This window comes from Acipenser ruthenus, chromosome 54 (genome assembly GCF_902713425.1).
Source record: "Acipenser ruthenus chromosome 54, fAciRut3.2 maternal haplotype, whole genome shotgun sequence".
In the NCBI taxonomy this organism is placed as follows: domain Eukaryota; kingdom Metazoa; phylum Chordata; class Actinopteri; order Acipenseriformes; family Acipenseridae; genus Acipenser; species Acipenser ruthenus.
Window position 1 is genome coordinate 5,879,964 of NC_081242.1, and position 25,300 is coordinate 5,905,263.

The window sequence follows — 25,300 nt, forward strand, 5'->3', positions numbered from 1 at the left end:
GTTGGCTGGGGGGAGAGCTGCGTGTTTACAAGTCTTTAAAATCCATTTGGCTTCTGATTATCAAGGCTTTAAAACCAGTGTTAACCAAGTTACTGAGAGTATTGGGTGACGGGGCTGTATAGAGGCTCTGAGTATCTTTCTGTCCTCTGTGTATCACATTTACATTTGCATACTGAAAAACATTTTTAATTAGTTGGGATGACACTTGGATGCACAGTACGTACATCAAAAAAGACCCTTCAGTTTACACCACACATCTTTTTAAATGTACTAGGACGTTGATGTATGGAAAACTGAGGGAACACGAAGCCACTTTGTGACTTGAAACGTGGTTTCAGGAGACTAGGTTTCAGACCTCTGCACGGCACACCAGGGGAGACTTGGGGTTTGATACAGCAACCTCAAACTAGGTCTCCTGGAACCAGGTTTCAAGCCACTGTTCCTGAAAAAGTGGCTTCTTGTTCCCTCAGCTTTATGCGCTGATCCTCGTGTCTGGCTATCTGTCTGTCATACTCTACGCGGTGAACACAATAACTGCCTTGATTTTGCACTAACCTTCAGCATACTCTCCTGGCCTCCTCTGCATGTTTAGAACTGCATTTATCTGCAATCAGTGTTTTAAACCCTTCAGGCACTGTGCTATTATAATGTCGTTATGAGAACGCGCTGTGCATGGGCTACACAAGTTTGTTTCTGTCTTAATTAATTGCTCGTGAAAAGTAAGAGACTGTTGCATTGGCATCAGCCAGGCATTCGGCCCACAGGGAAATCAAGAGTATTCAGTAAGAAAGGGGTCAATGTGAAACAAAAGCTGCTTTTAAGTGCTTTAAAAAAAAAAAAGAAATACTAACATAATGGAAACATTGATAGAAATTAAAAAAAATAATAACAAAGTAATCAGCACCCTGTACAGTAATTTAAATACAAGCGCCAGGCTTTAGTATTATTATTTTTTACTAACTCAAATTAAAAGTAATTCATAGCAAAGCTGGAAATGTCCTGTTTAAAATAAATAAATAATACAAAATAAGGATTTTGACTTGATTTTCTAAAAGGTTTCATCATTTATAGTATCCTGATGCATTGCAAACAGCAGATAACTGAATACCATGTGTGAAGACCAATGTCAAATCGGAATATAATACAATACAATGCATTATACAGGATTCTGGAGAATTCTGCAAGGACATTAGCTTGCTAGACCTCACTGTGTTGCCCCGTACAAAGCTTGCATTATCTTATCTCCGCTCCCCACCCCCTCGAGTAAGCAAAAGCTTCCGTTTGTGAGTAATCCAGCCATTTCCCTGGCTGTCGAGTCTCGCTCCTGACAGATCGCACGAAAATTAGTCTCAGTTGACAGGCCATTTAAACAATCATTTCACGCTCCAGTGAGCTGCAGTGCTGCTGGAGGAGAGGCAATTGGAAAACACAGACACACACGCACACACAGACACAGACACACAAACACACAGAAACACAGACATAGAGACAGACACAGAGACACAGCACAGACACGCACACACACGGCTTGTCGCCTTGTTACAAAAAGGTATTGCTGCTCTAGAAAGAGTGCAAAGCAGAGCGACCAGAATTATCCCGGGTTTAAAAGGCATGTCGTATGCAGGCAGGCTAAAAGAATTGAATCTATTCACTCTTGAACAAAGAAGACTACACGGTGATCTGATTCAAGCATTCAAAATCCTAAAAGGTATAGACAATGTCGACCCAGGGGACTTTTTCGACCTGAAAAAAGAAACAAGGACCAGGGGTCACAAATGAAGATTAGATAAAGGGGCATTCAGAACAGAAAATAGGAGGCACTTTTTTTACACAGAGAATTGTGAGGGTCTGGAACCAACTCCCCAGTAATGTAGTTGAAGTTGACACCCTGGGATCCTTCAAGAAGCTGCTTGATGAGATTCTGGGATCAATAAGCTACTAACGACCAAACGAGCAAGATAGGCCAAATGGCTTCCTCTCGTTTGTAAACTTTCTTATGTTCTTATATTCATTCCCTCATCTAAATACTCCTCAACTGAAGAGCGAGATCATCACAACACGCTAAGAAGCAGATACTTACTATAAAACTCACTACACTGATGAAGGCATGAAACTATTGTGTCTACTCGATAGATTAACCGTGTTTCATTTACAGTGGTTTTCCCCCTTGCTGAGTGGAAGTCTCAACTCCAGTCCTCTCTTTGTCTTGCTGTGCTAGTATCCTGAAACAAACAAACAAAGCACTATACCGGTTCGCTCCGGGATTGAAGTTCAGCCCATCGTTTGAAGAGTGTATTGTATTGTTCCCCTTACACAGCGCCTCCACTGGTCGGGAAGGAGATTTACAGTTCAGATTCATTCTCTTCTTGCCACACCCCTTCACAACTGTTTAAATGGTAAACCAGAAGTGGGTACACGGTTTTGTTAAGAAGAAAAATGATCTTTCTACAGGCGAGTATTTCTAACTGATTTACCTGTGATGTGTGATTTAAAAAGAAAATCGAAATATTCAGGAATATGTTGAAAAATACACTACTGCCCTACAGACAGCACGGCATAAGGCAGAACACTTCCTGTAAACACTGAAGGTGGTTTTCCAACACTTTTAACCTAGATTCCTGGTTTTATTGCAGTCTTGTGGGGTTTAATGGGTTAACTCCGCATGGTTGAGGCTGCCTGGAGCAGCACTGATAACAATACGAATCAGCTCTTGCCAACAACTGCAGTGAGACCTGAGCTGAATAACTGATACTGACCTTCACTTGCTCTCCCTCTCTCTCTCTCTCTCTCTCTCTCTCTCGCTCTGTTTTTATCTCTCCCCTCCATGCCTTTCACTCATCTCCTCACTTTCAAAACGTATCGGAAACTGAATCGGATACAAGGAATTCTTGTGTTCAGAAAGAACACAAAGCATAGCCAGTAACTGTAACTATCGTGAGCGAATGTGGAAGGGACCGCGGTGTAAATCTCCCCACGCCTTTAAAAATCCATGTTCTTTCCTCTTATTATCCCTCACTGGGGGTGTGCATATAGAGGAGGGGAACTTGCTTGGCATTTGCAGCTGTGGTCGGGGTATACAGTATAGGGTGAATTCATGAGTGAACTCAGGCGTGCTCACTGGTTGCTCCCAGTAGCGGCACTTGCAAAGGAAAATCAGTGTACTGCTTTGTGTCACTGTGCTGCTGTTATTGAGGTTTTGACACGAACCAGTTTGCTGCTTGTACGTTTCTAACTCTGAAATATGCTGTCAACCTCCATCGAGTTCTTGGTAAGACTGTCAACTTCCAGCTTTGATTGGCTACTGGTATCAGTGTTCTGCAAGACGGGCTGTGCCAGTAGATTTTCTACTGCTAGTAGCCACTTTGTTCCCTAACTCCTGCCTATTTTGCGCTTCCAGTAACTACACAGGTCTCAAATGTGCAGTTTTGAAAGAAACACATGTTTTAGCAAACATCTGGGGCTAGGTTAAAGAACCCAGTTTGCTTGACTTACCTTCCAGGAAGTCTCACTGCTTTACTTCCTTGGTCATTTCACCCCAAGCATGTCGGTCAATAGGGGCTTGATTATTGACGGTAAAGAGCCCAGTGTTGGGGTGAGGGACAGTTTCACCCTCCAAGTAAAAGCGTGGCTTGCCAACAGTAATATTTAACATAGTCTAGTATCAGATATCATGTTTAAAATTAAAATGCATGGTTGCTAAATGTGTCTTCAGAATTGCACATTTAAACCTGACGAATGGGTGTGTACGGCACAGAAAATGCATGGAACTAGTAAGCTAGTAAGTACTCCAAGAATATTTGGGAGAAGGTGTTTTTTACTATTGTTTCAGGTTATTTTTAAGTTCCCATTTCTGCGCTTGGCTGTTGGGTCTGTTTCCTGGAGGAGGCAGGGTAATAAATAGGCTGTAATGTCACAGTGAGATGCTCTGAATTCTTGTGAGGCCTTCGCAGTCACTCGGCTAGTGTGAAGGAGTTCAAAAGGTGGAGGCGAGATAAAGACATGGAGAAACACACGAGAGAACTGATTGATTAGAAGACCAGTATGATAGATTAGCCGGTTTACATCTGCCCGGTTTTAACACACAATTCTGGGACAGCATTGGCTGATTCAGTCATCCTTGGGATCAAGCGTATTTAAGATTTAATACTCAAAGTGAAAAATATTTTCTAACGTACTGTATATTTTGCGGTAATTTAAACCTGTGTAGAAAAAAAGGTATGTTTTAAAAAGTTATTCCGTAGTGCAGGGGTGTCTAACCCTGGTCCTGGAGAGCCACACTCCTGCAGGTTTTCTGGGTATCTTTTAAATCATTGATGGCTAAAGACCTGGAACAAAATGTTACAGTGTTGATCAATTCACAAAATAACTGGGTTCAATGAAGTAATTGAGAACTCGTTGGAATAAAAACCAGAAGACCCTGCGGCTCTCCAGGACCAAGCTTGGCCACCCCTGGTACAAGGAGTTCTCTCTGTGTGAATCCTTATTATCAGTGTCATTATCACTGCTCCCCCCCTCCCACCACACACACAACCTTTAAAGTGGTCCTAAGGATCACATGTTGCCATTCTTAGCGGCTTTAAAAGTACCGCAGAAGCAATCCGACGTTAAAGATTAACGCTCCTGGGCCGCGAGAGATGATACTGCTGGCGCTGGCAGGTATGTTAGTGATATTCTCGCTGCACAGCTGTTAATACAAAATTAGAACTTCAGAATTAGAAGTAAATCAGCCTAACCTGCATTCAAAGTGAATGCATAAGCAGCACACACACATAGACACATACATACATACAGACACACAAACACACACACGCACAGACACACACTCACAGACACACACATACATGCATACAGACACACATACAGACACACATACACTCACACTCAGACACACACAGACACACGTGTGCGCACACACACATACAGACACACACGTACACACTCACGCACACACAGACACACGCACACACACACACAGACACACACACAGACACATACACAGACACACACACACATGCAGATTTCCAATGGGGCTACTCCTCCTATAAGAAACATATGGATGCAAGATCAGTAAATGCCAATGTTTTAGTTCTTCAGCCTCTGCAGATTCCCGGCTTCTCATTTCTTCCAGGGTTTCGTTGTATCACGGTGTGTTTGAGCATTTGGGTAGTAAAGCTTATTAATCGGATTCCCTAATCCTGAGATTATCTGCTCACTTGCAGTTAGCTGCAGGATAAGTGTAGCAGTGTTATAAAAACTCGTTTCAGTCTGGGCAGCTGGCTTTGTGAATGGGGTGTGGGGAATTCATGTAGGGCTGGAGATATGGTACTAGGATCATCCTTGTAAGCATTATTACCGGTATTTAGTTTATTTACTTATGTAGTAAGTAAATAAACTATTGGGATTAAGTTTAATATTTGAATACTTCTTTTTTTATCACAAATTATTGAGAGTATCTTAAAGGATCCAAGAGTTTCAGCCTCAGCAACATGATTAGGCAGCCCATTCCGTACCCTCACCCCTCTCTGTGTGAAGAAGTGTCTCCTTCCCTCTGTCCTAAGTCTCCTAGATCTCCACTTCATTCCCAGCTGTGGTCCTTTGGTCCTGGTTTCTGTCCTGTGCTTAAATTAGTGGTTAGGGTTAACGTTGTCTGCTCCTTTCAGATCATATGTATGAAAGAAGGAAGGTTGTGCACCTCATCTAGACTTGTCCGTTTCCTAGCAGCTGATTGATTGGTTGCTTTAGTGAAGTCTCTTTTTGTAAAACACCAATCCCAGCGCTTTTTTTATAATGTATTCTAGATCCTTAGCCAATCAGAGACAGTTGTTGGAGAAGAGGCCTCGCTTGCTGGCCAAGTGCTTTGTCACATGACAGCACAAACCCAAACAGGTCCTCCTTTTTTCTTTCAGTGCCACAAATTAAAACTGTATCCATACCGACATATATTTTTGAGTACATTTCTAAAACGCCTGCTCTGCGGATCATTTAATGTCAGACCACCGAGAAACCTCACAATCGCACCTGTTCTGTTTCCGTAGAAACCGGCAGTGATCGAGTCACCATGACGACAGAACTGCAGGAGATTGCCATCACGGAGGAGAAGCCTTTACTTCCAGGCCAGCTGGATCCGACAAAGGTGAGAAATACCTGGTTAAACAGGTCAGGAAATTGAATTGGATTATACAGTACATTAGTGAAGGGCTTCGAGCAATATAAGTTTTTATTATCTACCTTGCTACCATCTTGCTAGCAGACTTGCTTTGTCTAACTAGAAATGCATTACAATGCCATTGCTCTGTCCCGCATTATATTTTTAAACATATTCTCGGCTCTCTTGAAGTTATTAACCACACATCATGGATCTCATGAATCAGCTTGACAGTACGTTTCTCAAAATGCACTCCGCGTTCGCCAGGGGAACAAGAGACAGTATGCTCGTAACATGATCAGAGGTAGCCACATATTATAAATAGGGCTTCTGATTTTCGGTTTTAACTGATAAAACCCGATAAAACACCCCCGATACAAAAAAAAATGAAAAAGGTGGCTAACCAATAAACACCGGAAAACACTGGAAAAACAGTGGAAATGGTTATTCAGTTCACGTTGACTTTACCCTATTCCCATTAAAAAATAAAACCTACTACAAAAATAATAATAAATACATTTCCCAGTGCTGCTAGACAATGTCCCGCCTTCCTGACTTGCATCTATCATTGATTCGTTCTGAATACTTTAAACCCGCCCCAACAGCACATTCCTGCATTTCTATTGGAGACTCCGCTTGCGAAATTTAAAACGAGATTACAATCAGGATGGAGGCATTCGGGATTTCAAGCTGTATTACAGTTAAGATACGGAGGATTTAAAACAGAAATGTGGCGAAATGTACAAAAATGTCTATGCACAAAAACCCCAGAAAAATGTGCTCGTGACCAGAGGGGTTTCGTTGTGGAAGACAGCAAAGGAAAGAAGGTACAATTTTTAGTGTGCAAGTACTGTCCAGTTACTATACATATTTTGACAGAAAAGAAAAAGTGCTCAAGCATTTTGAAAAGTAACCGAAAACACTAATTTCATTCAGTATATCAAAAACGAAAGCACCGAAAAAAAAGATTTACATAAAACTCGAAAATAGCTAAAAATAAGCACCGAAAAATACAATTAATAAAACCCGAAAAAAAACTGAAGCCCTAATTATACATCACTAACTCTAAATAATAAAACCACGAAAAGCTGTTTACCCCCTGTTTATATTGAGCCTGTTGTGGTTTAAATGCTTTGAACATTTGACATTCTGAGATCTACTCTCTCAGTGATATGATCAATTGTAAGTCACCCTGGGTAAGGCTGACCTCTAGTGGTATAGTTTGGTATTTAAAAAGATTGACCTTACCACACGTTCTTTCTGTTTACTAAATACTTGCTGCATTTTTTTCCCTATAAAAATTGGCATATTTCACTGTCTAAAAATAGGCACTTTAACGTAATGTTTATTAAAGCAGAATTAAAGCAAAATGTATCATTTTCTCGAGAGTTATTATACAACAAAGGTTCCTAGATATTTAAATGCTCACCTGAAAAACAGTACATGTTAAATTGCAGAATATTTGGTTTTCATGTCCACCTTTTTAAAAACATTCAACAGTGAACGATCAAACAAAAAAAAAAAAATGAAAGAAAAAAAACACAAATAATTATAAACCCTGTGGCTCTTCTTAAAATCTCTGTCTCTCTGCAGGAAGCTGAAATCGCTGCTCGGATTTTGCTCGATCATGGACAGGTTGGTGTCGCTTCCTCGTTGTTCTCTGCTGTACCATAGTTCTGCCTCTCTGTTCCGTACACCTCATTGCAAGAATAAAAATAGTCAGCATCCTTTTATGTCCCTTGTACCTTAAAAGGCTAATCCTTACCTGCTCATCCACTCTGTAGTGCCCTTGCTTCCTCCAGTCCCCTCTCCCCCTTACAATGCCACCCGCAGCCTGTAATAGTTTTGAAGAGCAGTCATCTTAATGCACAGGTTTCTTCTTTTCCCCCGCAGGAGCACAGCATTGAGACTCCCTATGGCCTGGTCCACGTGACCATCCACGGCTCCCCAAAAACCCGCCGCCCCGCCATCGTAACCTACCACGACGTGGGACTGAACCGTGAGTAACCAACACCCTTCACAACAATTGTTATGTCTCAAAAAGAGCAATTTAAAAAAGGAATTGGAGCTGCAATTGGAATTGGAATTGGAATTGGAATTGGAATTGGAATTGGAATTGGAATTGGAATTGACCTCAACCCTGCTCATTGGCGCCTGCCATTCCCTTCCTAGATAAGAGCTGCTTCGGCCCGCTGTTCAGATTCGAGGACATGCAGGAGATCACCAAGAACTTCGTGGTGTGCCACATCGATGCCCCGGGACAGGAGGAGGGGGCGGCAGCCTTCCCAGTCGGGTGAGTTTCTGAAGAGCTTACAGTCAAGGGGGCGCAGGGGTCTCCCCTGGTAAAGGCACAGTAGTGTGCAGGGTGAGTCATGCAGTCAGGGGAGCACAGGTTTGCATCCTGGCTGTGCAAAGTTGACAGCCTGGGGATTCCACAGCGACAAGCACGGTTTCCCCTCATCACGTTACAGCGCACCCTGCTGGCCCAGTGAGTTCTAGCTGACGCCTGCAGTGCTGGCCTTTGTCCTCTTGTATATCTGAAGCTGGTGTGTAACCCTCTAATTTCTCGACAGATATCAGTACCCGTCTATGGATCAGCTGGCTGAGATGGTCCCATGCATTCTGCAGTACTTCAAGTAAGTTGTTCAATGTAGTTTCAATGTTATATATATATATATATATATATATATATATATATATATATATATGTATATATGTATGTGTGTGTGTGTGTGTGTGTGTGTGTATATATATATATATATATATATATATATATATATATATATATATATATATATATATATATATATATATATATATATATATATATATATATATATATATATATATATATATATATATATATATATATAAATAAATCTCTCTCTCTCTCTCTATGCATGCATCTCCAAATAGGGTTAATAATTTAATTCCGGAGTTCTGTAACATGAAAACAGAACTGAATTCACTCAGTGCTCATCAGCTACCTGGTAACTGATTGGTCCCAAACTTTGTCAAGTTGGGTCTTGGAGGATCCCAATGATTCAGCATCAACAAAATGGCTAGGCAGCCCATTCCATCCCCTCACAACTCTTGTGTGTAGAAGTGTCTCCTTTCCTCGATCTCCACTTTATTTCCAGCTGTGTCCGGTGGTCCTGCTTTCTCTGCTGCGCTTAAAGTATTGCCTAGGGTTAACTTTATCAACTCCTTCAATCAAGCCCCCCTCTAATCCTAGGCTAAACAGAGTCAATCTTCAAAGCTCTGGAATCTCCTTATTTTGTGTTGCGGAATCAGAATTCAACACAGGGTTCTAAGTGTGACCTCATCAGTGCATTATACAACAGTATGAACATGTATTAGCACACCCCATTGCTTCTGTAGTTTTGATTTGTTGTGCATATGAAATCAAACCACTGGAAGTGAAAAGCTTGGGGGAAATTGTCAAAATAGGGAAATAGTACGAGAAAAGGAACACATAGACACAAATGGTCAAATGCATGAGACTTTTTAGAAGTTGTTTAAGATGCCTAATTAAAGCACAGTGTGGTCTGACATTTTCACACACGAGTGCCTGTTGTTTCTGTATCACTGATTACTGAGCGGAAATTGAAATTCTCACACCCAGAGATGCTTTCATGCATGTCGATATACAAAGGATATAAATGACAAATCTGGAGGTGTTGTAATACATTTGCACACTGCTGTACAACCTCATCAGAACCTCCCTTGAATGGCTCGACATTGTAAAGCAGGAGAGAGAGTGCTAGCTCATCTCGCCAGGACCCCGAGACAGGAATTATCTTGAGATTCTACAGCTCGACTGGTATCTTGTATAATATATTTTTAACAAAATGAACTAGAAAAAGAAAGGAAAGTTAAAGAAATGTGTGACGAATCTTGTTGAAACTGACAATTGTGACACTTCAGCGATGAGTGGATTGCAGCAGCTCCGCTCTGATTGGTCGTTGTGACTCTTTAGTGATGAGTGGATTGCAGCAGCTCCGCTCTGATTGGTCGTTGTGACTCTTTAGTGATGAGTGGATTGCAGCAGCTCCGCTCTGATTGGTCGTTGTGACTCTTTAGTGATGAGTGGATTGCAGCAACTCCGCTCTGATTGGTCGTTGTGACTCTTTAGTGATGAGTGGATTGCAGCAGCTCCGCTCTGATTGGTCGTTGTGACTCTTTAGTGATGAGTGGATTGCAGCAGCTCCGCTCTGATTGGTCGCTGTTCTCTTTTTTTGCAGTTTCCGCAGTATAATCGGAGTGGGCGTGGGAGCAGGAGCCTACATACTGTCCAGATACACAGTAAGTTTAATGAAGCGTCCTGTATTTATACACACAGCAGAACCCGTCGAATCCGATCCCCTCTATTAACCGATGGACCTCTGTGTGTCATTCACGCACGCTGCTACCAGCTGAACGGTACTGATGGAAACTGATCAATGCACATTTTATTACGGGTCTAAAACACTAAATTGAGCTCCTAGCAGGACAGAATGGATTCAGCTGCAGATTAAAAAAAAAAAAAATCCAGTTTCACGTTTTACATGCTGTCACTTCACATGAAACAAAATGCCCATTTTAATGACGTTCAATAAAAGAAAACAAATCACTGGATTGGTAGAATCACTGTACCGTGAAAAGCTGAAACAAACCCCACACTAAGATCATTACTGGGATTATTTTTTGCCAATAACTGCCAATTAGAATTTCAGAGTGAACATTGACAGAGCTGACCTGTGTCTCTCTCTCCCTCTCCCTCTCTCCCCCTCTCCTCCCTGTCTCTCCCTCTCCCCCTCTCCTTCTCTCTCTCTCTCTCCCTCTCCCTCTCCTTCTCCCTCTCCCCCTCTCCTTCTCTCTCCCCCTCTCTCTATCCCTCTTTCTCCCTCTCTCTCTCCCTCTCTCCCCCTCTCCTTCTCTCTCTCTCCCTCTCTCCCCCTCTCCTTCTCCCTCTCTCTCTCTCCTCTCAGCTCACCTTCCCTGACTCTGTGGAGGGTTTGGTTCTCATCAATGTAGATGTCAGTGCCAAGGGCTGGATGGACTGGGCAGCTGAGAAGGTAAGGAGTGGGGCATTGCCCTATCTGCCAGGGGTTCGGGGGTTTGGAGCCAGTGCCACTGTTTTTATATACCAGTTGCTGAACATAATTTAGATCTTTTATTTAACATCATGTGATCAAAGAAACTACACAATAATATTGCAAAAAAAGTCTACCGGAAACCATAATAGTCACATTTTTTCAATTTGTGTCAGTTTTTCACTAAGTATGTGGAAAACTACAAAGCGGTATGTAATTCAAAATGTTAATATTACATTATTCAGCAGGTTGACTTTATGAAGCTAAATGAATTCATTCTATAGGGAGCTGCAAAACATGTGGCCATAGCTGTAGGTCTACCAAATAAGTACTGTAGCTGTAAAGCTTATTGTGAACAATTGCAGACCACTTTTTTTAAATTAAAATCTCTTGCTGTGAATTGCACGAAGTACAAACGGTGTTCTGTGTTGAATTGTCTTGCAGTTGACCACTTTAACCTCCTCACTGACCGAGAAGATCCTTGGCCATCTTTTCAGCCAGGTAAAAACGTGCAGTTTGAGTGTTTTAAATAGAATGATGGCAGTGTTTAAATAGGGGTGTAACAATGCATTCTATATCGATGAACTGTGATGCTTATTTACCTGGTGTATCCGATCGTAACGCAGGTAGCTAGCGTTTGCACAGAGCTCATTGTAGTTCACAGAGTGGGTTCTTGAATGAATAAATACTGTCCCTATCCCATTTCATTTTTGTGTTTTTAACAAGGCCCTCACATGTACTGCGACTGGCGTTTCATATTTGTCAATCGTTGTCGAACATCCAGCAAAGTAGGCTAGTGTGTGTCTGTGGTGGATTTGACCAGATAAAGTTAAACCAGATTTAAATGCAGTTATTAACCAGACAGTTCAAGAACATTATTGTAACCGATCCACAGGATCTGTGTATGACCTGTAGTAAATGGTAAGTATGATGCATATTTCAGAGGAGTTCTATAAGATGGAACCCAGTTATCTCCGGGTCTTTATTGGCAGAAATCAAGCTATTTTAAACTTTTTTTTTTTTTTTTATTATTTATTTCTTAGCAGACACCCTTATCCAGGGCGACTTACAATTGTTACAAGATATCACATTATTTTTACATACAATTACCCATTTATACAGTTGGGTTTTTACTGGAGCAATCTAGGTAAAGTACCTTGCTCAAGAGTGCAACAGCAGTGTCCCGCCCTGGGATTGAACCCACGACCCCCTGGTCAGGAGTCCAGAGCCCTAACCACTACTCCACACTGCTGCCCCTGTACGTACCACACTGCTGCCCCTGTATGTACCACAAAAACAGCATGAATCAATAAATAACCTCTGTCCTGAGACCAGGTTTGTCCAGAGAAATAAAATATGTCCGTCAAACGCGAAGTTTGCTTTACGTGAGACCACAATAACATACATACTAGGAGAGCGATGGTTGTTGTAGTAGTATTGAGATTTCAGTATTGTGAACGTCCGTCCCCGAGGGCTCGCTGGCAATTTCAAATGAAAAGTGCGCTGCATAATGTATGCCTCCACTATCTCACTGGATTGTGTGCTTCTGTGTTTGTTACTTTGCAGGATGAGCTGTACGCCGGCACTGAACTGGTGCAGACCTACAAGGAGAACATCTCCCAGGCTCCCAACCTCTACAATATCGAGCTGTTCTGGAAGAGCTACAACAGGTAACCTGCAAGCAGAGAGACAGTCACTCCCACACACACACACATACCTGTATTTACAGCTCACAGACACAAGAGAGAGAGTCACACACTGAAAACTGCAGGGATGTAATTACAGCATACAGCCACCAGAGGGAGACAGAGACCAAGAGAAAGCAAGAGCAAGCCAGTCTCGCATTCACACAATTAAAACTGCAGGGATAGAACTGTATTTACAGCACACAACCATAAGAGGGAGACAGAGTCGTACATAGTTCACACACACCCACACCTAGTCATGTTGTTGAGGCAGAATCACTGGGATCCTTTAAGACCCGACTTGACAAAGTTCTGAGATCAATCAGCTGCTCGGAACCGGACGAGCTTAGATGGGCATACATTTTCTTATGTTTTTCTGTTGAAATCAATTGAATTGATCACAGTCACTATTCAAATTTGATGTAAAATGAACAGGCGCTTTTATTCACGATACCTACAGGCCAGGAACCGACGACATCAACCCCCTCAACCCACCAGCCCCCACTCCTCCTCAGGAGGACCTGGGTGGGGACAGTCAGACATGAAATTATAAACAATAATGGAATCCATGTATGCAAGTTAAGCACAGTAACACACAAATACAGATACAGGAATAACACCACCAATGAGAACAAACTTACACTCAGTGCACAGTCCAGAGGCCACGCCCCCCTGATAACACAACCAATGAGAATGGACACACACTCTTGAAGACAGTCCCGGGGCCACGCCCCCTGATAACACAACCAATGAGAATGTCACTATAGTACATTGTGTTGTAATTCCGGTGTTAACTCACCTTCCCAATGTGCTTTTCTCACACAGCCGCAGAGATCTGAACATCGACCGAGGAAGCACTCTGAAGTAAGCATTTGACAGGCTGAACGTTTGCAGTTCTTTGTTGCTAATAATAGGAAGCTTCGGGGTCCAGTGGTTAAAGAATGGGGCTTGTTACCAGGAGGTACCCAGTTCAATCCCAGCTCAGCCACTGACTCACTGTGTGTGTGACCCTGAGCAAGTCTCTTAACCTCCTTGTGCTCCGTCCTTAGGACGAGACATAAAACAAGCTCCTATTGGAAGGGACCCAGCAGCAGCAGTTGTTGATGCATAGTTCACCCCCTAGTCTCTGTAAGTCACTTTGGATAAAAGCGTCTGCTAATTGACTCATTAATATGTTTTTGTTTTTTATCTCAGCACGTCATTATGTGTAGTTCAGTCATAACTAGAAAACAAGCAGTGGTTGAGAATGTTGTAATAGTTTTTGAAACTCTGCAGAAAGGTGATCCTAAGATAGCCAATCAAATACCCACTCGATATATCGCGGGTGTCGGGGTCCAGTATAAATCCACTATATATTGAGGGCCACGATATAGCGAGAGACCCATAGAAAAACAAATAGGCTAACAAATACTGTACAACCACTCCCTCGTTTTATCGGGGGCATCAGGGTCCAGGATAAATCCCCTGCGCAACCTGCTTTTTCTCATTTTTCGTATAAAAAGCAGCACACTGTTTTAATTCGTTCAGCAGAGGGGTAATTGCTGCTCATCAACTTCAGTCTCCAAATCAATTTCTGTCTCAAATGCACAAACCCGCTGCTCTGAAATATTCCATTCCCAACATAGGAGGCTTGTTGCTAGGGAGCTGACATCACTGCCTTGTGGCTTTTGCTAGTGCATTGCTGCTGCCACAAGTGAACACCTCGTTGGCTAAAATAAAAACCGCTTCAGCAAGTAGATATTTAATTTGCTTTGTGTTATTGTGCAATGCGTGTGTATATGATAACAGTACGGTATTAATGCCTTGTTTTTAATTATTCTGTATATTGTTGTTTGTGGTGTGCAGTACAAAATAAAATGAACAGTAATTCTAAGTGCCTATGTATATTGCAGCAAAGGCATGTGCAGTTAGACAGTAAAAATGGGGAGCCAACTCCAGGACTGCGATATATCTGAATCCGCAGGATAGCGAGGGCCAATATAACGAAGGGTGGGTGTAGTATAGCAAATATATTGCTATGCAGTACCGGCACAAATTATGACAAATGATTTACAGCAAGACTAGGGGTGGGGATTGTATTGCCCATGTCTCCTCACTCAGAACCCTTGCTTACTAAATAATATCTTACTAAGTATCTCTGAATAGAAAATTGTCTCCTCTTTAAAAAATGCTCAATATTTTAATGAGCAAGACCTCTCACAAGTAGAACGGTCCCCCGAAATGTTCTTTTTTTTCTAGGAAAGCAGCAAAACTAGGGATGGGGAGTTTGTTGCTGGATAATTTCTCCCAGACTACTTTCTTAATACTCTCTCTCTCTCTCTCTCTCTCTCTCTCTATCTGCAGGTCTCCAGTCATGTTGGTGGTTGGAGATCAAGCCCCTTATGAAGATGCTGTGGTGAGAATCATTTTGAAATTATTCAGGCTGAAAAAAAATATATAAATAAATAAATATTCTGTATTCTGACACCTCGCTTGTTGTTCCTTTTCTGTCCACCAGGTGGAGTGCAATTCTAAGATGGATCCCACACAGACCTCCTTCCTCAAGGTACTATTGTAATTCTACTGACATAAATACACCTTGTGCTTAATTCTTTTTTTCAAATTAATTTGGTACTGGTAATGGGTTAACCCAAGGAAACCAATGTGTGTGGTGTGTCATGTGATCAGGAATGAGTTACCAAGCCATGCAGCTGATGCTGAAGCACTGCTTCGTTTACGATCCAATTGTTGGGATTAATCAGCTGCTCAGAACAATGGACTGAATGGCTTTCTCTTGTACTAACTAGTTTCTTTTATTGTGTTTTTTTTTAGTGTTTTAAAGATTACTAGAGGGACTGGTTAACCAGAGTTTGGAAGGGCATGACAGTGTGTTAATTACAGACACCACAACACAGAAGCTGTCTATATTAAGCTGAGGGAACACGAAGCCCCTTTGAGGCTTGGAGCTTGGTTTCAGGAGACTAGGTTTCAAGCCCCTGCACGGCACACCAGGGGAGACGTGGGGTTTGATACAGTAAAGTTGCCTTAATTAGTGCCTAATTCATTACACGTTTCTCCTTGTTTTATTATGTTTGCTAGATGGCCGACTCCGGTGGACTCCCTCAGCTCACCCAGGTAAATAGAATCCCAGTTTCTTTTCCAGCAATTCCTACACACCCTGATACAATTTGCATTCAGACATCTGACAAGCACACCGCACGCGCTTACTCGCATAGTAACAAAAGCAAATTCTTCAGTGCCGTGTATTGTATTAACTTGCTTTCTCTTCTATCCTCAGCCCAGCAAACTGACTGAAGCCTTCAAGTACTTTGTGCAGGGGATGGGTTACAGTAAGTGCCGCAGTGATACTGAACTCCAGAAAGAAACAAACCTCGTTCTCTACTCTGACTGGATTTTACGATACTTAGATAATATCAGGAAGAGATTTTGGACACATAAAAAAAAACAAAAAACGCTGTAATTACAATTACAGCAAGATTCTAGCAGGGAGTTTGTTTTCTCTCTTCTGTTTATCATCTACTTAATTGCTGATTTGATCCCATTTTATTTCCCTAGTTTGTGTTTGTTTGCAGATTTACTTTTGTGTGGTGTGTCCCTCTTATGCTAATTGTGTCTTCGGTTGAGGTGTCTTCTGCGAATTGTCTCTCTGTTGTCTCTCCCTCCCCCTCTTCTCTTTATTTCTTTCTTTCTCATTCTTTCAAGCCTTCTTTTAGTCGACAGACAACTCAGTACTGGTTTCTGTAGATTCCAATCCCTTGTGCCCAGCTGCCAATGGGACCACTGGGAGATTTAAAACCATTGACAGGCAGAGATCAAACTGTTCTTTTATTTAGGACTGTCATCCACCCCAGTAGGATGTAGGAAATGACCCACAAACCACTTCTCAACAGCAGTATGCTATTTCAGTTTGATTCTATTAATGAACAAAGTGAAGAGAAAATACCTCTTCACTGCCTTTAGGATTAACTCCCTTGGTTTGTTGGGTAGTTTAATTGGAACTGAGTGTGGTTATAGAAATCATGAATAATTCAGCTGCAAAAATGACAAAGCTTCTTCTTCTTCTTCTTCTTCTTCTTCTTCTTCTTCTTCGTTAGCAGATGCCCTTATCCAGGGCGACTTACAATTGTTACAAAATGTCACAGTACAAAGTATCACATTACAGAATATCACATTACAGATAAGAGCAGTTATAAAGTACAATAAAATCAGCACCAAATAAGATCAAATTCAAATAAGAGCAAAGTAGAGAATGCAGTAAATAATTCCATGTAAGAGCGAGTTTGACTGAGAGCAGTTAACTTATATTATAAATATTTGCTTATACGAGTAAAGTCCAGTAAGAGCACATAAATGATTTCAAATAAGAGCAATTACAAAAAAACATGAATATGGATACCTATAAGAGTGAAGTCAAGTACAAGGTACAGGAAATAGTTATAGTTAAGAGCAGTGGTTGAATACAGCAAGGTATGGAGCAGTTCAGTGCAAGTACAAGATGATGCAAGTACTGGTACAGTTGGGTGCCATCTAGTCCAGTATAGTCGAGCGTTATGAGGCTTACAGATGCTTTCTGAACAGGTGTGTCTTGAGGAGGCGCCGGAAGGTGGTGAGGGACTGAGCAGTCCTGATATCCGTGGGCTGGTCGCTCCACCACTGAGGGGCGAGGGTGGAGAAGGAGCGGGCTGTGGAAGCGGGGGAGCGGAGGGGACGAGAGGGGGTGTAGGGAGAAATAATAGTCTTAATTTTCAGCTGCTTACCATTATGATTTTTTTTTTTTTGCACCATCCATTTCCGTACTATCAATAAAGGTGCTGCTGAATTCAGAAAGGTATAGACGGCGATAGGCGAGTACAAGAGATTCCATTCGCACACATTATTATTATTATTACTGGTTTTACATCTCATCCGAAGGATGGAGCGCAGGGTTAAGTGACTTGCTCAGGGTCACACACAGTGAGTCAGTGGCTGAGCCGGGATTGAACCGGGAATCTCCTGGTAACAAGCCCCTTTCTCTAACCACTGGACCACCAAGCCTCTTTAGCAGTCCTTTCTAAAGCCATCTCACTTCAGAAAATAAAGCTTTCAGGAGCAACCCCACTGTAATAGGATCCCTTTATAAGGTCTTCTACTGTGGGGCACATTAACACTGTGTTCCTCTCCACAGTGCCTTCAGCCTGCATGACACGACTGTCCCGTTCGCGCACCGCCTCTCTCTCCAGCTCCTACTCCATCGACGGGACCCGTTCTCGCTCCCGCACCCTGTCCCAGGGCAGCGACCCGGACCAGACAGCCGCGACACTCCCCCAAACCATGGAGGTGTCCTGTTAGAGGAGCCGAGGAACCGCAGCACTCCGACCAGCCAGCCATCCAGCCAGCTGTCTCCTCCTCTGCCATCAAGGGCTGCCTTCACGCAGAGGAGGGAGACTGCAGATCTACACCGCTGCTCCAGAGGCATTTCGATATGGTGGTTCATTGAGCACATGGAGAGGGGGGAGGGGGGAGGAGGGAGGAGGGAGGGAGGATAAAGTACCCAGAGATCACAAGACAACTTATCTTTTTGACTGTGTTTTTCTTCCATGCTCTCAAGTAGCCACCGTATTTTAAAGACAAGCGTGAAATGTGAAATGCTGTGTGTTACTGTTTTTAGTTTCCTTTGTTCTCACTGTGTTTGTGATTTTTACAGTTGATCTGGATAATTGTTGGTGCTGCGCTATAGTGGATGCACGGGCAGGCAAATACACAACATTACAAGTGAAGCCAGCAGTGCAAGAAATTATCTAAAGCTTTTTCTGTGTTTGCAATAAAATCGATTTGATACCTGGAAATGTGAAACATCAGTTTAATACCAAGCAGGTCACCCAGAAGGCAACTCGAGACATCACTGTCAGACAATGAGCTTTCCTTTGGATAGAAATTCCTGTTGGGATTTTTATCCCAGCATATTGCCCTGAAGAAAGCCTAACTAGCGGAACCATTTGCAGACTACAATGGATTTGGATCACGTATAGTATACAGTAATGGTCCTGCTAGGGTAGCATCATGCTACAACAGGACTGCACTGCAGTGAATTACCAGCACTGTGTAATGGTTTATACAATCAATCCCATTTCTAAATAATGACAGTGTTAGCAAGCTACAAATTTTCCCTTGTGATACAATTGCCCCTTAAACAGTACAAATGCATTAGCATTGTAGTTCCACTGTCTGTGTGCGTGTCTGTCTGCATTGGCATTGACTATCGTGTCAGATTCTTAGTAGGAAATCAAATGGTGGAGTTAGACTATAACGTGACACTGACTATTAAGGAAAACGTGAAAGAAATATCGGAAAACATCACAAATGATTATCCAGGTTGGACGGTAAATATTTCACAAAGCTTAAAAAAAGAATACTGTAAAATGTAATTTTTGTGCTCTTTTGATCAAACCCAAACAATTTTATTTTGCGTGATAAAAGGATGAATATCTTGTTTTTAATCAAATAGAAATGTGACACTTCTTTTTTTCTTTAGGGAGGGTCGGGGTGGTGGGATGGGTTTCCCTTTTCTCTTTTAAATGCATGGCTTTTTTCACAAATTGAATAATAATAATAAATGGTAAATGGAGCATAGATGTAGGGTTTGAATTGTATTCAACACATTAAGGAGAAATCAGCTAGCGCTTCCATTATATTTTAAGTATTATTGTTATTATAGTAGGGATCCTATTGTTAACCTTGTACCATTTTTATACCTGCCGTTACTTAGTGTTCTCCCCATGGTTAGACTGATGTGTCTGTGTATATTTAAGACCTGAGATCCATTTGTAAAAGATCATGGGAATCCTATAGTGATAAGTTGCTAGATACGCTCTGTAGCTGTGTTGTGGTAGCACTGTGGGGACAGACCGCTTTACTGTTCTACAGTAACTCTGCTCTGAGCTTCTGTTATACTTCTTGGGGTTTCGGTACCATTCCTCTCTATGTAACTGCTCTTGCGTTATATAGGGCTTACATGTGTATCTATCTCCTGGTCCCTTCACACAAGATGGATCTCTGCAGGGCTGTGCAGCATCAATATCTTCAGATCTAACCATGCCTGCCAGGGGAGAACACTGAGGTATGGGAGTGAGAGACTGTCCTGTGCCCTACTGTGCTGTACTGTGCCGTACCATGCTGTCTTTATATATAAACCCCACTTGTGTTTGAGGTCTGTAGATCAAACGTGGCCAGGGGCAGCCAGCAAATTTTGGAAGCAGTGTCGAAAAGATCTGGTTTAAATTCAAGAAGAAAGATTAGTCAGGATTAGTTACAAGAAATTCTCAGAGGCTGCAATTACAGAAAAAAAAAACAAAATTATTTTGCACACATCTTAAGGTCTGGGGAGTGATTATTTTATGATCTTTTCACTTAAGTGACCTTATTAAATATTTTTGATCACTGCTAGAAGTTGTTTTAACTGCACAAAGAGTACATTGTACCAAAATATTTTGAGTTTTAAACATTAGCCAAACCTCAAAAAGTGCAGAGAAACACTCCCTCGCCTCCTGAGAGAAAGGTTGGTCCCTCCAGGGCCGACTTGAACCATGGTGACAGAACTGCCTGTTCGCTCACCACTAAGCCCTGGGAACACGGAGCCACATTGTGGCTTGGAACTTGGTTTCAGGCCCCTGCATGGCACGTCAGGGGAGAGTTGGGGTTTGGTACCAGACTTCAAACCACTTCCTGAAATGGCTGTGTGTTCCCTCATCTTAAGAAAAGGGGCGTTCTCTCCAGTCTAGGGCAGGCTTGTGCTAAAACTGCACCATGGTTTCATAAACACAAACAGTTAAAAAAAAAAAAAAAGAAAGAATTGCATTTCTAAACTCAAAACCAAATGTTAGAGCCAAAACTAAAGACAATCCTTTAAAAAAAAAAAAAAAAGAAAGAAAATTGTAACAGGGATCATCAGCATGCCTTCCAAAATGTGTTGTGCCACTTGGAGTAAAAAAAAAAAAAAAAAGCAGAATATGTCTCCTCCTCCTGTCCCTCTTCTGCTATACCTGATGTGAAGGAGGGTTAGTGGAGTGAGTGAAGGGCTTTCTGCACCTCTCCTTTTTCTTTCTCCAGTGTCGGGCTGTGTAAGATTGCTCCGAGTGTCTGCGGAAGATTTATCTTTCTTTTTCTCTAGAAGTAAAGCAAAGGGAGTTTCATTTTTAGCTTCATCTGCTAGTTACTTGCCTCATCCCTTTTAGCTGGAGAGCTACTGGGCAAATTAACTTTGTTGCAGCTTGAGAATAGCATAGGGGATAACATACAACACAGAACACCATTCTGTTTTGATAATAACATATTAATATTGATCACCGCGTTTCAGTACCAGGTAAGACCCATTAACTGGATGGCCAGTAACCTATGAGACCGGCACGTTCAGTCATGTATACATTTGCTATATAGACTTATTTTTGTTTTGGGATGTTCCTGTTTTTCACTAGGGCAGGCTTGAGGCATACAAACTGGACTACCCTCCAAGAAAGAAAGCAGTCTCTCTCCAGTCTGGGACAGATTTAAGGCAGGGAGCCTGCACAATCTTCAGGCATCACAAATGAAAATAACACTGATTAAAAGGGCTTTTTTTGCCCCCTTTGCTTTAGTGGTGGTTTGAAACTGTTCTGGTTGAGCCTTCTTGTTGGGAATGCACCCGTGAAGAACCGATCGGTATTCTAGCAGAGAGATGTGGGCTGTATGAAGGTTCATAATGGGTTAGGGTTTATATCAGCAGAGGTGTCCTGAATCTGAAGGCACTGGGACGCCACGAAAATATGGATTTCCTTAAACAAGAATTATTATACAAATTCAGATTTTACCTGTCAGTGTGTCAACGGCTTCGTCTGTGTGTCCACGTCAGTGGATGCACTGTTGCTGTCGTCTTTGTCAGCATTTTTAGCTTTCGTAAAGAAGTAGTTACTAATGCTCTTTTCATTCAAGAGGACTACTGACTGAATCAGACAGTTGTGCAGGAGATGCGAGTCATGTGACTTAGCTTGCCTATAAAGAGAGTTCCGACTCAACTACACCAGGGGTCCTCAAACGTTTTGGACCGCACCCCCTTGCTCTTGTGTATAGTACTCGACGCCCCCCCCCCCCCCCTCCACACACGGATGTATACTGGTAAAAAATTTGACATGCCACTGGTTTCTCTAAATTTTATAATTTTTTTGCATGAACCAGCCACCAATCCATCGTAATATGAGCAGACGTACCACTGCAGTAACAGTTTACTGATTGTGACCAATGCTTGCTAATGTGCACACCGCTTAGCTGATAAACAACATCACCAGATAGCAGCAGACTTTATCCAATAATATGCAAGCTTCAATAAAAGGCACCAGTCAGATGCACAGTGCCATCTAGAGACTGACATGCCAGGAGGTGTCGGCAGTAAGGTTTGCTTCAAGTTAACATATATCGGTGTGCGTGGTAATTAAAAAATCCTATATTTCTTTTTACAGATAGTTAGAAACATGCCAATTAAGACCCCATTGTATTACCACGAGGATTTGCGGATCTCCACCAAAGGCTACTTCCCAATGGATTTGAAAAACAGTACAGTCATGGTGCTGATACAGTAGCAAATTGTCTAGTACTAATAGAATGCAGTAGCGGTGGAATAGATTACCCTGAGTTGTGATTGGCATCACGTCATACTACCAGTGGAAGCTTTGTCTCATTGTACGTCTGCTACCTTAATATTGAACCAGGTCATTGGCATTGCAGGACCACTGTCTTCAGTGTCATTGATGTAGTTTTATAATGATTTTGAATGCAAAAAGTTGGATTTGTAACATGAAGATGTAGCTGGGATATCAAACTGAGGACCATCATGTATTCTGTTTTTTTTTTTTCCACAAGTCCCTTTTCGTGTTTCATTTAATTCAGTTGGCATGCTCAGAACGATTCGTAAGCTGAGGGAACACGGAGCCACTTTGTGGCTTGGAACTTGGTTTCAGGAGTCTGGGTTTCAGGGGAGACTTGGGGTTTGATAGAGCAACCTCAGACTAGGTCTCCCGATCTCCTAGATCCAGGTTTCAAGCCGCTTTTCCTGAAAAAGTGTCTTTGTGCTTCCTCAGCTTTAATTAAACATGGCAATTGTGATGTTGTACTGTGTGGGGAAACCATTTCACCCAAACATATTTTCAAAAAAATAGTCGCAAGTTTTCTTGGTATAATTGCTGCTGTGTGAAGCTGATAAGACTCTGTTTAAAATATGCTTTGACTCTGGAGTAGAGAGACCTGATAGATGAGACCCAGATAAAGACAAGGTAGAGAAAATGTTATAGCAGGGAATTAACAACAGAATGCTACTCAAACCATCACATTGCAACCTATTTTAACGTTTGCCATCTGACATCACAATGGCTTGGTGCCCATCTTTCTTTTACCATATAACTGATTTATATTACCTAAATTGTTTTAACTTTCAGAATCAAAGGAGGGCGGTCCTTTTTGTATCTTTTGTATGTGTTTCTCTTGTAGCAGAATGGGGTTCACTAATAAATTGATGTTTTAGCAGTTGTATACTTTCTTTTTAGCGTTAGTCTCTAAAACAATTGACTGTGTGATTAATTAATCTGTGTAACATTCAAATTAAAATTGAAAGGGAATAACTGGATTAAAAACGTGTGATTCATTTTTTATGAACCTGAGTGATGTGTTAAACTGAACTTCTGTTTTGAGTGACAGATTGAGAGTATTAAAGCTCTAGATGCTGACCCTAAGATAATGAGCACTTACTGGTTTTCTGGTTGCCTAACAATATATGAGGTGTAGAATTAGATAGGATTCATTGAGGAATGTTTATGACCAAGAGGAGGCCATGGGTGCTATCGATGCTTGTCCACTTCCAAGTAGCCAATTCATCTAAAACATTTTTCAAGTTGGATCATAAAAGATTCAAGCGATTCTGTCTCAACAACATGACTAGACAACCCGTTCCATATCCTCACAATTCTCTGTGTAAGTAAGTGTCTCCTACCCTCTGTCCTAAGTCTTATCTCCACGTCATTCCCAGCTATGGTCCTGGTTTCTGTCCTGCATTTAAAGTAGTGGTTAGGGTTAACATTGTCAACTCCTTTAGGAACATAATACCTATGAAAGAGGGAAGGCTGTTCACCTCATCTAAGCCCGTCCGGTTCCTAGCAGCTGATTGATCTCAAAACTTTGTCAAGTCGGGTCTCAAAGGTGTTGGAATCTATGGAGGAAGCTCACTGGTGGATGAAGGCCATGGTGATGATGGTACCGATAGCTCGGATTTGTGTTCACAGCCGTGGTGAGGTTGTGTGCTACTACCATGCTTGTATACTTAGTCCTGATTTCTGTGCTATGCTTCAGGCATTGGTTACAGTAAACTTTGTCAACTCCTTCTATGATTTTGAAGACTTCTATCAAATCCCCATTAATTATTCTTTGTTCTATTATTAAATCCATTGTAGCTCATTAGTCTAAACCATGGGATTAGTCCAGTTGCTCTTCATTGGGCTCTCCAAAGCTACCATGTCCTTTTATTAAAGTGGTGACCAGGTTTGAACACAGTATACTAAGGGCAGTCTATCACACAAGAATTAAAAGAAGCCTATTTAACCCTTGGGCTTGACATCCTTAAAGACACAAATGAAACACATTCATAATGAATCATACTTGTAATAAACACATTTTTAATGTTAATAAAAAGTACAGTCAAGCATTAATCGTTCTCCATTGCTGATTAATTTCCAAATGTTACACACACTGGTACGTGACAATACGGACACCCCCTACCACTGTCTAACCAATAGGGACACCCCCTTTCACTGTCTAACCAATAGCCTTCAACACCAAAGCCTTTGAGGTCCCCTCTCTACAAATGGTGCCAAAAGGATTTAAGCAGATAGGGATCCAAAATAAATCCAGGATGGCATCAGTATTAACACAGTATGTAAACACAGTCTATCTAAGCATAATGCATTGAGGCAATACTAGTTAATCAATATATCTTAAAAAAAAAAAAAAATATATATATATATATATATATATATATATATATATATTACCATATTTACTCAAATTTAAAAAAATGTAAAAGTTCACATTTTGCAGGGGAACGACTTGGATTCGAGGGCGATTTGAGTGTTTTCAATTAGGGGACCAATTTACATTTGCACATGTCTCTTATTCTGAGGTGCTTGAACAAGAGCTATTGTACACAGTAATGCCTGCCACTACAGTTATTACTTTTCACATGGTGCCCGTATATTAAAATGGCTATGCAGCAAACTTCATGTAAATTGTATGGTGCAGCTTTTAAAAGAAAAGTGATCTTGTTTGCTGAAGAAACGGGAAACTGCGCCAGAATCTGGGGCTTCTACAAGGACTATATATATTTTATTTTCCTGTTTGTAATA

At 41.6% G+C, this 25,300-nt stretch overlaps 1 protein-coding gene across 2 annotated transcripts in view; it reads left to right on the top strand.

The window, feature by feature from the left end:
- LOC117398137 (protein NDRG2-like) overlaps window positions 1-23,432 on the top strand; it is a 38,905-nt gene extending 15,473 nt beyond the window's left edge. The window contains exons 2-16 of one of the 2 annotated variants that reach the window (XM_034912982.2): window positions 6,036-6,133; window positions 7,739-7,780; window positions 8,039-8,144; window positions 8,318-8,438; window positions 8,719-8,781; window positions 10,390-10,450; window positions 11,116-11,202; window positions 11,665-11,721; window positions 12,787-12,890; window positions 13,731-13,769; window positions 15,249-15,300; window positions 15,403-15,450; window positions 15,984-16,019; window positions 16,183-16,234; window positions 18,070-23,432. In XM_034912982.2, the coding sequence (XP_034768873.1) occupies window positions 6,059-6,133; window positions 7,739-7,780; window positions 8,039-8,144; window positions 8,318-8,438; window positions 8,719-8,781; window positions 10,390-10,450; window positions 11,116-11,202; window positions 11,665-11,721; window positions 12,787-12,890; window positions 13,731-13,769; window positions 15,249-15,300; window positions 15,403-15,450; window positions 15,984-16,019; window positions 16,183-16,234; window positions 18,070-18,233 (1,107 nt within the window). In that variant the 5' untranslated portion in view covers window positions 6,036-6,058 and the 3' untranslated portion in view covers window positions 18,234-23,432. The remainder of the gene's footprint in view (window positions 1-6,035; window positions 6,134-7,738; window positions 7,781-8,038; window positions 8,145-8,317; window positions 8,439-8,718; window positions 8,782-10,389; window positions 10,451-11,115; window positions 11,203-11,664; window positions 11,722-12,786; window positions 12,891-13,730; window positions 13,770-15,248; window positions 15,301-15,402; window positions 15,451-15,983; window positions 16,020-16,182; window positions 16,235-18,069) is intronic. The other variant, XM_059017058.1, reaches the window with a different exon arrangement.
- Window positions 23,433-25,300: the final 1,868 nt, after the last annotated feature.